A 13,628-nucleotide genomic window follows, 5' to 3' on the forward strand; every position below is an offset into this window, starting at 1 on the left:
TCGCTATCCAGTGAATAAGTGTTGGATAACACTATCCATCGGATAAATGGCTATCCAGTGGATAAAAAAAACATACTACGCAATCCACCTGATAGAGATTAATCCGGTGGATATTGATATCCAGCCTTTTAGCAACTGAGGCCAGGAGCATTGCTACTCTGTCATGAATGAGATCCTAGTACATGACAGGATTACCGCCAGGGTTATCCCCCCTCCCCCCCTCCTCGCCAACTTAGGTGTTTTCAGATTGCCCCCACCCCCACTAAAAAAAGTAGGCTGGAAGTATAACACAACTGTTTGGTTTGCGTTTGACGACCGGAGAAAATGAGTCTTCTTTCTGTAATTAGTACATTTGCGTTTTATTTTCCATCTCTGAACTGTACACATACAGGCAACTAACTATAACACTGAAATCTTAACTTCGGTCACATCGTTTCTACGCTTTTAGCTATGATTGGTCAATAAGTACATTTTTGAAAGTTCACAAAGGTGCTTAAAAATTATTAAACAGTGGTGTCTTTGATACGCAAAACTATACTTCGAATTCAGTGTCGATCAGTGTAAAAACTAAGCTAGTAAATACTGCAGTGGCTTGACAGAATGCATTGAAACCAAGAGGCCGTGTTAAGTGACACCTAGGAAACAAAACACCCGTTTGTTAATAAATATTTTTGCCTAACTAGGCAAACCTTAATAAAAATGTTTGTATTGTTCGTTTGTCGAAAACAAGAACTAACGTACTTATATACTGTAAGAAAATTTACCCTACAACAATCAAACTAATTATAAAGTTCTTTTAGCTTAGACAACGAGCTGCAAGCACAAATACGAGTCATTTCAAATCAGACATTAACACTCGTACAAAATATTTTAAGTTAACAAAGTTCGGAAAGGCTAACAAAAGTTGTTTACGACAAATGAAGAAAAAAATAGTCATATACCTCCTACAGGTGTAAGTGATTGTTTATTAACACTAGGTATTTACGTTGGAAGAATCTTTTCTGGTGCTACAAAACTGAACCGTGGGGGGAAGTTTAGTAAATGTAACAATCTTTATCAACACTATATCTTAAGTACAAATTTCTTACCTTATTTAATTAATTTTATTAAAATGCTCAAACTCTTAGAACTGATACAATATACTGACAGTGGATATTATACCGTGACTAAAGTTACAATTTCATAACTTTTGAAAATTATTTGATTGTAAAAAGCAACGACGTTTTTTAAAATGCTCAAAAGGCTCTGATTCGTACAAATAAATGAAACAATTGACAGCTGTTTTGTGCTCTAATTATTTGATGAACTTGATAATCATAAGCGGTAATCATTGACATGTTGGTATTAACGTCACTCACAGGATTAAACCTGTTACTGGTATTCTTTCTACGATGACGGCCTAAGTTTCATTTCAGTGAATTTTAGAGAAAGAGAACTTCTGAAGTGGAGCCACCTGGCTCCTCGGTCATTGCTTTTGTCTCCCAGGTATTGTCCGTTTAGATTGGAGTGGTGACAATTGGTGTACCACCAGGCGCCTGTAAAACGTACAGCACAGTTCACACTGCTCCATATGTCATTATCTCTGTCTTTTGTGCTAAACGCCATGTTATTATGCTCTCTAAACGAATCTCCTGCTGTCCCTGAATATGAATCCACATTAAGTTGATACTGCGCCTGCTCATCGCCAATGTTAAACTTGCCATATTTGGCATACGCTTTACCTCCGCTCCAGTCCTCCAGTTCCACTCGTAGAGAGCTGGGTCTAGAGGCCGTCAGTCGGTGGATCTTTTCGTTTCCTAACCAGAACTCAGCAGTCAGCTGACCAAAGCCTGCTTTGTAGTCGTTCCATCCCCGATAGAAGTCTACCGAGCCATCCTGTCTTCGCTGAAACACTGTCCAGCCTCCACCGTCAGTGCGCATGTCACAGTAGACATTAAAGTGTCCTCTACCGTCTGGGTTGACAGAGTACACTCCACTTTGAGTGTGACCTGATTTGAGTAAGTCAGAACAGCCTAACAAAACAGAGTTGATGCCGTTAACCTTTTTTAGTTTAATGGCTGTCAACCAAAAGATTAAAATAGGATTTTAAGGCAATTGTAACAATAATTTCCGTCGCTTGGTTTATGTTGTGGATCAAAGTTCGTGGAGTTGCTTTTCAAATAGCAAAATCAAGATGCGATATAAACACCAAAGTAATTTTAAGTATTTATTACTCTTCCACGATCTTTTTACTTCTCTAACTGAATTCCTCTATAGGAGGGGTCGCACTTTTACTTTCGATAAGCTGGCTCTGAATTCTGTAGTTATCACAGTCCACTTGGGAGAGAAAAAGTTGGGAGCATAAAGTGGAAGCCAAACAAACAGAACAGTGCCTTCATCTTAGTCCCTTTTAGCACTAACGGGACAACCTGGTTAGCTTTGTGGTGATAGCTGAGAGCACTGCTGCTTGCAGCTTGCGAACATCCTCCCCGTCCCTTCCCCCCCATGGACTCCCATATAAAAGTGACAGGGATGTTTGTAAAAAAAAAAAACAATTGAAAAAAAAGAAGGTACCAAATCTTTTCTGCGGGTGTGTCTCAAGTTTATATCTACTCTTTGGAGGTTCCTATTTCAAAATATTCAATTGATGAGTAATGCGTGGCTCACAGAAACGTTCCACACAAAAATAATTTCTTGACAACAGGTTCCCGTTTGTTTTTTGTGGCTTAGTACCATATCTATTCTGGGGGTGTGTCTCAAGTTTATCTCTACTCCGTAGAGGTTCTTATTCAATTAAAGGGACAGTGTTACGGGAAGTCTTTTACATTTTTGCGCAAACTATGCTAAAACTATAAGGGTACGCTCAATGATCATAACAAAATAACCTTTGAAAAATTAAAAGAAAGGCATTAATTTATTCTTTAGGGAACCCTGATTAGTGGTTTTTAATGTGATTTTCTTACAAGTAACGCTGTCAACTTGAAAACGTCGGCCCGACATTTTCAAGTTTTAGGCCACGTTCTTCTTACCTATCCATAGCCACTCCACTTTTCACTTTTTAACAATTTTCATGACTAGTACAGTACGCTTAGCGAGGTCAGGGCGACTAAGTGGATTTCGAATTAAATCCAACACCTTCGTTGGATTTTCAAGTATAGCACTAAATCTCGGTAATACTGCCCCTTTTTCCCCAGAGCAACGTCACACACAAAAATAATTTCTTGGCAGAAGGTTCCCCTTTATTTTTTTGGCTTAGTGTGAAAACGTACCCTAACTTGGTAGGAGGATAATTTGAAGCAAGTGTAAAAATGTGAGATGAAACATCCTAAGCGGCACCAAAACACGATTTTTCAACCCTTAAAAGGTGCGACGAGCATCCCAGCCAGTGCCATATATAAAATTCCCCCCCCCCGGATTCCCAGGCTTGTCCAAGGTTACTTTTTAGTACGCAGCTTCCAAAACACCATTGATGCCGTTTATTCAATCTTAAAAACGACTGGCCAATATTTTTAAGAATCGCCAGTGTCTTAAAATGTAAAATCGACACTCTCTTGGTAGAATCTAAAATGTTGGACGCAAGGATTCGAGCTAAATTCCTATTCACGTCTTTCTCTTTCGTCACTAATAACTTACCTATTGGTTTGCTAACTTCAACATAACTTATTGTCTCGACATCAAACACTCCTGCACTTGTAGCCACACAAATATAATTCCCAGCATCCTCTTCTTTTAAATCACTTATGATAAGTGCATCGTTTGTCCTGTGACTCCTCCCCACGGGCAGTGCTGCTCCTTGTCTTTTCCAGCTGATGACTGGTCGTGGATCACCGGTAGCGCTGCAGTTTAACGTCAAAGTGTCGCCAGATAAAGCAATCATCTTTCCAGGTGGCGTAACGGTGAACTTAGGAAGTGAAATCACAACTAAGAGAGTTTTTCTTTCAACATTTCCTAAAATGTTCTCTGCTGAACAGAAATATGCGTCAGAGTCAACTTTACGGACATCTGAAATTTGTAAAGCAGTGTTGTTATACTGCGCCCTCCCCTGGGGTAACTGACAAGACAACTTCCTCCAGGTGACCACTGGTGCCGGGTATCCGGTCACGTGACAGGTTGGTAGAGTGACGTTGCTTCCTTCAATGACGTAAGAAGGTCCCGGATGTAGGGAAACACGAGGATGAACTGCAACCAAGCGAATATTATTTAGCGTGATATTAATATTTCGGGAAATTATCTTTAGGAATCAATTTAATTTCAGTAGAAGCAGAAAGCACAGTAATGTATTTTAAAGGTATTATTTAATTTACTGAAACAAACGAAACTAAAAAGGAGTTATGATAGACACGGCTTAAATTTGACTTGCCCCGTATTGCTTGTTCTAGCTCTGTTTATTGACATAATTTGTTTCCAGTTTATATTTATTTCTTTAAGTTCTAGTAGCTAGCTCATGGTATATAATGGAAGCACCCTTTCACCAGTTGTGTGGCCTGTGGCCCCTTTAATTTGATAGAAATTGCTTTTGCAATGTACACTTAATTTAGGAACGTTTCTTTTTTAAATTTACCAATGGCTTACCATTTACTGTTAATCGCACCACTTCCCTTGAATTCCCCAGGATGTTTGTTGATGAACACTGATACACGCCTGAATCATTTCCGGTCAAGTTCTTTAACTGTAACTTTCCTCCTGAAACCGCTGACTGAATGATTTCAGACTGATTGTCCAATTTACTCCATACTACTGCAGGCTCAGGATTACCACTAGCTGAACACTGAAATGAGGCTGATCCACCTTCATTCACTGTCAACGTCACAGGAGAAACAACAACAGCAGGAGATGATATCGATTCACCAGGTTCTCCTTTACTTCCCGGCATGCCTGCGGGTCCCATGTCTCCTTTCTCACCTTTGGTTCCAGTCTCTCCCTTTAATCCTGCAGGTCCCATAATTCCTTGCTTGCCGCTCTTTCCTGGCGATCCCATAATGCCTTTATCTCCTTTATTTCCAGTTCTTCCTTTCTGTCCTCTTCGTCCCCGGGCTCCTTTGTGTCCTCTTGGTCCAGGTGGGCCGGGAGGGCCTGGAGGACCTGGCGAGCACGTGACGCTTTTTGATTGGCAGAGTTGCGATTTCAACTCTGATAAAAGTTCCTTTGTACTTTTAGCTTCTGATGCGTTCTGAGTTGAGTCAACTTGACGTCTGTTTCGTTGAAGGTTTTGAATTACTACAAAAGGAAATGTTTTTTTATTTTTATTTAACGGACTGATTTTTACTCTCATATGCAAAAGTTTCTTTCCCAGATTAGTGTCTTTGAAAAAAGTTAAACAGTCACAGAATAGACTGCGTTGCAGACGAATTTTACCGGGGTTTAGTTCGTCCGCAACATACATACATACATAAACTTTATTTGAATTCGGATTGTAAATAGCACTATGGTGCTAGTATCTCCGAATAATACTGATACACTAATCTTAAGTATAACGCAGGCTAGCCACAGAAAAGAGAACAGTATTTCTTTTGAAGCGACTTTTGTACGTCAGTAAACAGAAATAAACAGAGGAAAACAGAATCAAATTCTGAAAGATACAGAAACAACTGATGTTACGTTTCATTTAACATTTTCATAATTTCGAAACACTACATTCCGAAGTATCATACATCTATGTAGACCTATGTAATGAAGTCAGATGTAGAAAATCTTTATATGTCACAAATCAACTTATAGATTCGTCGCGCTGATTTTTTTATCATTAGCTCAGTCATGGTTGAAGGTACTTTCGTTCGTAACATTATTTTCTTCTGAAATACCGTATTTACTCGAATAAGCGCCGCCCCCGAATAAGCGCCGCCCTCGAATAAGCGCCGCATTTGGGACAAGAAAGTTAATAAGCGCCGCAGTCTCGATGCGGCGCTTATTCGAAGTATCCCCTATAAATAAAAATAGTACTACTAAGCAACTCTGAAACAGCCTGGGAAATTCCTTTTCATCAAAATCAATGTTTTGCAGTTCACGTTATTATGTTTCACCGCTCGCCCATCATTTTTTTCTATCCAAAATTTTTACAATACTTAGCTCTGTTAACGTTGTAAAGGCCGTGAACTTTGTCGGGACAGCAAGCGCACTAGTAGCTACTACTCTCTTCCGTAAGAGACAAACTTTTTTTAGTAAATGAGAACGCTTTTTCATTTACTTTCACTTTATCCAAGTTGCCATTTCACTTTACATTTATACACTTTTTTTAGTTACTGCAGAAGTTTCGTCTAGATGACATTGTTTGTGTCGTCCAATTTTTTAAATAAGCGCAAAACTCAAATAAGCGCCGCCCTCGAATAAGCGCCGCATCTGAGGCGCGAAAAATTAAATAAGCACCGCGGCGCTTATTCGAATAAATACGGTAAGTAAAAAGAACTTGACCTGCTAACCTCCTTTTTGTTTGCCAAAACACACAGGAAGCACAGAGAACACGCAAAGGCTACAATGTACGTCCATGCGTTATATTTATTCTTTTCTCTGTTATATATTTCTTTCAGAAACAAGTTGTGATAGAATCATAAAAATAACTTCTATTAAAGGACTAACTTACCAGGAGCATTCTTGATTATCTTTATGTCTGCGTCGTCTGACAGCGGCTTGGCCTCTGCAGCGTTTTCAAGAGCGCTGATTCTCTTCTTTTGCTCGTTCATCTCCAATTCGACTCGAATAAACCCGACGCAGTAAAACACAATAGACAAAACAGAAATGATGGACGCAAAGGAAGGCATACTTTGCTTTTGAACTGCCATTTCGGTCGAGCGTTTGAACAATCTGAAATTCCGCCTACCAAGTTACAGCACTTCAGCTCGTTATGTGAAACCAAAATCACGAGAGTGGTCTGTAATGTGCCAAATTGTCTGCTATTTATAAACCAAAAGATCAAATTTGTTTAGGATAATGACCCCATTTGAAATGCTATTGGTTTTAATTCTGACATGTAAGTAAGTGTCACAAGAATTGGAATTTTCTTGAAAAAAGAAAGTTGTCGGCTTTTCCGGAGTACATTGGGAGGTCACTAGAGTGCAGCTAGTCAACAGCAATTTTGTTCCGCTGTTGTTAAATCAATTCTTTAACAATACTCGCTTTTCAAGTTTTAGTTTTTTGGGTTGGATAAAACATGCAAGGTAGGTTTTGAGCAAGAAACAACTTTGCGTAGAATGCGTTTTTCACAGAATAGCAATTCCAAACTCACTTATCAGGGGAACAAAGTTTAAATCCGTCTTGGCGCATTCACAAATTCGGTGCTTTTGAAATTTATACCTTTAATATTCTTCGTTCACCAAGGTCAGGCTTCCCGTGCTCCTGAAGCCTTGTGATAAAACAAGCCACTTTCATGTGTTGATAGTACTTTATATAACTTGTATACTGAGAGATTCAACGTAATACTGCTTGACGTTACAGTCGAAGTTCTATTACATTGAAGCGGCCAGTTATCAATTCAAAACTCACTCATCGCGGAAACAAAGTTCAAATCCGTCTTGGCGCATTCTTAAATTCGGTGCTTTTGAAATATATATATTTATACACTTTGTTCCCCAAGGTCAGGATTTCCCGTGTTCCTGAAGCCTTGTGTGGTCAAGTCTTAAGGTTCGAGTTTTTGTTTCCCAAGGCCAGGATTTCCTGTGTGCAAAAGCCTCGAGATAAAACAAGCCTCATTTATCTTGTCTGTCAGTTTTAGTCTCCTTTCACAGAGATTCAACATTGCTAGTCGAGGATGGAGTGGATGGGATGGGGTACGGGTGTCGTGATCCCACACGCACTGATTTTTCGAACATTTACACGTCACGCAATTTCTCGTATCACGGGCTCATTTTTCCCAAGTAACGTGTCATGCATAACTCAAACTTTTCTATTCCAAAGTAAATTATCAGTTAATGATAAACTTGAAAATCAGGCTACGGCCGTTAATTTACCCTTATGATGTTCAAGCTGACATTAAGCCAAGTATTACACTTGCCCGTCAGCTCAGAACATCATTCTTTAGAACAACTTATCTCTTCTGTAAGACGCAGAGAATCCAATCTTTCATATTTTAATTTTTAATTGTATTGAAGCAAGCAGAAATACATCATTTTCTTTATGTTTTTACGTCCTCCGTGCTACATACAATACCTAACAGAAAAACGCACGGTTCAGCGTAAAAAAGGACTGTTTTTTGTTTTAAATCTGTTAAATAACGTCGAGGCGGTGTTCTCGAAAGCGGTCAGCCAATCTGCGGCCTGTCTCCCCGATGTAGACTGTCGCAGGGCATTTATTCACAAGAGGAATGACTTGCCTGTAGCGTTTCATTTTAACAGCCCAGGCCACTCTCTTGATGACGCTCGGGTCGCCATACTCAAATCAGGGCTATCAAAGAAAGACGTCCGCCAACGAGAGGAGATGAGACAAATCTTCAAGTTTCAAACGCTCGCTCCCCACGGGATGAATCGCGACTTTTCATTCATATAAATTACACACACACGCGCGCGCATTTTTTGGCGCGTGCCAGGAACATTTTCAAAACATTTTCAAAAACGGCACACGACTACAAATAACGGACTCGTTATTTTTTCGTGCCACCCTGAAGAAGGCAGTATTGCCGAAACGTCGGAGCAGTTTTATACCGCCATTTAGCGTCATTTTGGAACATTAACAATTTTTTCTAGCATAAAAGACGCTACGCAGTTTTCAACTATTATAAATATCACAATCCCAGGAATCGAAGCATGTAGCCGGCATGGAGCGCGGGAAAACGTGCGCGTGCGGGAGACGATTGGTTTTGGTTTCAGTTTTGATTGGCCGAGAAAGTGGCGCGAGATTTTTTAACCAATCACTAAGCGTAGCAATGCAAAACCAAAGCAAACGCAAATTGCTTTCGGCACTCAAATGAAAACCGCTTTATTTAACACAAATCGTTATTGATGCAAAAAAGCAAAAACACGGAAGCATACAAAATAAAAAAATATAACGTACAATGTCCGGGTAAGATTCAAACGACAATAAAATTCCATATTATATTATGCACTTCCAGAGGAGATGGGTCTTCTTTCTCGGGACCAGTAGACTTGCGTTTTATCCTTCATCTCTGAACTGTACAGCCACAGGCAACTATAAACTATTTTTATGTGAGCGAAGTAACGCTACAGCTTTTAAGTTTTAAATTGAAAGCTGAAGCGTTACTTCGCTCACATCAGCTCCACGCTCTTAGCTGTGATTGGTCAATATGTAGGTACATTCCTTTCCTTTAAGATATTCACAAAGCCGCTGCTTATTAAACAACAGTGGCCTCTTTGATATTCAAAGTTGCATTTCAGTTTCAGTGTAAAAACTAAGTTACTAAATGACAATTTGGACCAAAATCTAAGTCCTCTTACTACAAATCACTGCAGTGACTGGACGGAATGTTTTCAAACCCAGACGAGCGTGTTTCTACATTTTTAAGCAACACCAAGGACAAAAAACTTCACTACTAGACTTTAATAAATATCTTCGCGTAACTTAGTAAACCTTGGTTGAAATGTTTTCATTGTTCGTTTGTAACGAAAACTAACGTTTACGCAGGTCTTTCAGGTGTATGGCCAACGTGCATCTTATTGTGACAAAGTTTACTCTACAAATAATCACACTATATCTGCCCTGTGTTTACATGATTCTTTTAGGGTCCCATTAATCTTGACCCATGCCCAAATTGGACTCCTTGAGGGTTTAATTCCAATATTTTGACAAGCATCTTCGTCCTTTTCATAATATATGGCAGATATCCTCTGGGATGGTAGTTGCTTCATGATATGTGCATCCAAGTTAAAGCGGTTTTTTTCCCCTACCTTTTTACTTTGTCTGGCATGGCTGCCGTTCTTATACAGAAAGCCCGAAGTATCACTCTTAAACCAAGTGATTGAAAGTTTTTACGAAGATCCACTTTATTTAGACAACCACTCTTGCAATCGACCAGCTCTAGTTCCCACCACCATTGTGAAACCACGTTTGAATTGTCACTCAAACTCTGTAATTTACAAACATTACCGTAGATTTCCGAAAAAAATATAAAGGTCATTCAAATGGTACTGATCCATTTCCCTTTCATTTCCGAAGGTTACCGAAGAATTCCGCAAATCTCCGAAATCTTTATAAAATCTTTACACAAATCTTTATAAAATCGCTCTACTTATACTTGAACGGTTAGTTTAGTTTTAAGATCCCTTTTTTTTTTCGTTTAGCTAGGCGTTTATGTTAGCTGATAGAATTTAGGTACCCTATCTCAGGATCACACCGGGAACACAATGCCAAAAGGAGCAAAAAAGTAACGAGAAACTCAAAACCCATACCCTATCCCACGGCACATGCCTATATAGCCCATACAAGGGAGTACCCACTCTGGGAAAAGTTTGATAAAATTTAATCAGTTAAGTACTTGATCGAATTATAGTGGAAACGAAGCTTTGTCCGTCAATACAACAAACTTTCAGCAACATTTTATCTCAAAAACAATTTTTTTTTTTTTTTTTTTTTTAATTATTCATTCACAAAAACAATAACACTTATTACACGAAAAGAAACTACGTAAAAAATTACTTACATTAACAACATACAAAAAAAGAAAAATTAAATAAATAAATAAAAGGGCGACTCCTCTGCCTAAAAATGTTTCCTTTTGCCTATTATTACATCAGTTCAATATTATTATTTTTTAACAAATATTATACGCGATAGCTACTTCATATAGTTCAGTTTGATTAACAGCAGTTACTAATAATTAATATTTAATCCTAAATGTTATTTATAGTTAATAGTTGATAATAATTGATGATAATTGGTGCAGAAAGATATCCTAGATAAGTAATATAAAACAAAAAAAGTATATTTATCTCTCAAATGCACTTTGGCCTTGGTTCGCTTAAAGAAGGTTAATATACGAGGGAGTTTTTTTTATACGAGGGAGTTTTTTTTTTTTTTTTTTTTTTTTTTTTTGCAAAAAAGACTACGTAATGTCGAGAAGTGGAAGTAAAAGATTCCATTTCTTAGAGGTAGTATCTAGGTTGTTGGACTCTATATGAAACTGCGATTTAAGGGACACAAGAAAAGTTGTTAAAACCGGGATCTTCTTGTTGACTCTGCAGCTCCATATATAATGTCTTGCCAGAAGAAAGCAGAAATTTAATTGAAGTGAAAACTTGGTGGTGTCTGGTCTCAAACCCAGATATATGGCGGAGTGTTTTGGATAGTCTATCGTTATTAGGTTGACCTGTTTAAGTTTTTCAGTCAAAGTTTCCCAAAAGGTTGCTACTATTGTACAGTTCCAGAACAGGTGGATCAGGTTTTCGGGATGGTTGGTACAAAAAGAGCAGTTTGGGTCCTGCTTTATATCAATTTTTGTTAGGAAAAGGTTCGTTGGTAGAATACGATGAAGAAATCTGAATTGAAAGTTTACGAGTTTTGTGCTTTTTGTGCAACTAGCTGCCAGACAATAGGCATTAGTCCAGTCAGCAGAACATCTTTCATCAGATTTAATACTGTCGTTCCATTTCTCTTGGCATCTTAAAGGTGCGGTTCTTTTGGAAGAGAGGAGCTTCTGGTATACAACTCTGTTCGCTTTATCGTTCTTAATAAAAGTCTCGGAAAAGGTATCGGGATTTTCTATGCTACAAGGTTCTTTGCCAAGACAGTTAGAGTTGAAATGGTGCCGAAGGGCAGAAATAAGGCCTAGATACTTTATAGGTTGTATTCGTATATTGTAAGTGCTGATAAGATCTGCAAGAGGGAGAAAACTGCGCGAGTCCGTCATTAACTGGCCTACCTTAGTAATTCCATGTAGGAAAAGATGTTTGTAGAAAACCGGTCTGTTTTCGATTCTAATTAGTGAATTATGCCATATGTGTTGTTCCAGAAATTGCTGCTCGGTTTTGATTTTGTCATCAAAGTTAGCCTCTGACCATATTTCTAAAATTTCTTGTAGAAAAGGGTCTTGGACCGATATCGACTTTGAAATGTCACGTTTATGTAAGTTGCATCTGAAGATTAGTTTGCCGCCATACTTCCCAAGTTCAAGTTCAAAAAATTCTTTCCATTTTCCGCGGTTAGAGTCGTCAAGATATTTTTTAATCCAAACAGTCTTGAGCGATTTGGTAAAAGAAACAATGTCAACCATTTTTAAACCTCCGTTTTTATAGTCGTTTATCATGACACTTCGCTTAATCTTATCACCCTTATTGTCCCAAAGGAAGCTGTAGAAGAGATCGTTTACTTCTTTGATGATTTTATGATTTGTCGCCAAAGGGGCTAGAATGTACGTAAGTTGAGATGCTGCTAGACTTTTGATTACTTGGATTTTGCCGAGTAACGTTAGCCGGCGATATTTCCAATTGCTTAAAATGTTTCTAATTTTGTCCGTTTTTTCCCTATAATTTATGTTTAATGTGATGCTAGGATCAGTAGAAAGCCAGACGCCGAGGGCCTTAACTTTCTTTTCTGGCCATTTAAAGTTCTTCTCAGGAAAAAGTTTTTCCTTATTTCCCACCATTGATCCAATCCATAGAGCTTCGGTCTTTTTGCTGTTAAGTCTGAGACCAGACATACTTCCAAAAGTTTCGATCGTCCTAAGTGTGGCGGATAATGACTCCCTAGTGCCGTTCAGAATGAAGGTTGTGTCGTCTGCGTACTGGCTTATTTTGATTTCTGAGTTGTTTACATGTATTCTTTTTATGCTCTTGTTCGATCTGATTGCTTTAGCTAAGATTTCAGCAGATAATATAAATAGATAAGGCGAAAGAGGGCAACCTTGCCTAACGCCCCTTTGTATTCGGAAAAAACAGCTCCCCCAGCCATTGTTTAAGACACAGCTTTCGATGTTATTGTAAAATGTTTGAAACCAGCTTATCAGAGAAGGGCCAAACCCAAAATACTGGAGCGTGCGCTCAATAAAAGACCATTCAAGCGAGTCGAAGGCCTTTTCAAAATCTATAAAAAGCAATAGCCCTGGGATATTTTTTTGGGAAGCATGGTTAATGATGTTATCTATCAATCTTATGTTTTCTCCAATAAATCGACCCTTTAGGAAACCCGTCTGGTCGTTGTTGATAAGTTTTTGGATAACCGATTTTATTCGATTTGCGATAGCTTTTGCGGCTATTTTGTAGTCGCAGTTAAGGAGAGACAGTGGTCGCCAATTCTTAATTAAATGTGGTTCTGCGTCTTTTTTTGGTATGAGTTTAATGATTCCGCGTCTTTGTGTGATCGAAAGACTTCCTTCATCATATGAATAGTTGAGAGCACTTATCAGAAGGGGAGACACGTCTTTCCAAAACGTTTTGTAAAACTCAGCTGGGAGTCCGTCTGTTCCAGGGCTTTTGTCCCGATCCATGCTTTTTAGCGCTTTTAGACACTCTTGTTCTGTTAAATGACCTTCGCAGCTCATTGCCTCATTGTGGTCCAGAACCGTGTCATTTTCAGATTGGAAAAAAGCGCTTTCGCGTGGTATCACATTTTTCTGGGATGTGTAGAGCTCTTTATAAAAGGTTTCACATTCAGCAAGGATTTCTCTGTCGGATGTGACAAATTCTTGATCAGTGATTTTAAGCTGGCTTATTGTAACACCCCTCTGTAACAGACCTGGTGAAGCCCGACCTGGTGGGTTATTTTGCCCTCCC

At 38.8% G+C, this 13,628-nt stretch overlaps 1 protein-coding gene across 1 annotated transcript; it reads right to left on the reverse strand.

The window, feature by feature from the left end:
• Positions 1-332: 332 nt before the first annotated feature.
• Positions 333-7,047, reverse strand: LOC144657338 (uncharacterized). The gene is made up of 4 exons (XM_078517676.1): positions 6,557-7,047; positions 4,552-5,196; positions 3,613-4,158; positions 333-2,012 (listed from the first exon to the last, which is right to left on the reverse strand). The coding sequence occupies exons 1-4, from the start codon at positions 6,753-6,755 to the stop codon at positions 1,387-1,389; spliced, it is 2,016 nt and encodes a 671-aa protein (XP_078373802.1). The 5' UTR covers positions 6,756-7,047; the 3' UTR covers positions 333-1,386.
• Positions 7,048-13,628: the final 6,581 nt, after the last annotated feature.

This window comes from Oculina patagonica, chromosome 6, assembly GCF_052425735.1.
Source record: "Oculina patagonica isolate OP01 chromosome 6, crgOcupat, whole genome shotgun sequence".
Taxonomy (NCBI): Eukaryota; Metazoa; Cnidaria; class Anthozoa; order Scleractinia; family Oculinidae; genus Oculina; species Oculina patagonica.

Excerpts from the sequence above, each read along its gene's own strand:
- LOC144657338 (XM_078517676.1), bottom strand. The coding sequence starts at position 6,755 with ATGGCAGTTCAAAAGCAAAGTATGCCTTCCTTTGCGTCCATCATTTCT. Across the intron at positions 4,159-4,551 it reads GGTGCGATTAACAGTAAATG|TTCATCCTCGTGTTTCCCTA; the intron begins GTAAGCCATTGG and ends GCTTGGTTGCAG. Across the intron at positions 2,013-3,612 it reads TGAAGTTAGCAAACCAATAG|GCTGTTCTGACTTACTCAAA; the intron begins GTAAGTTATTAG and ends CTGTTTTGTTAG.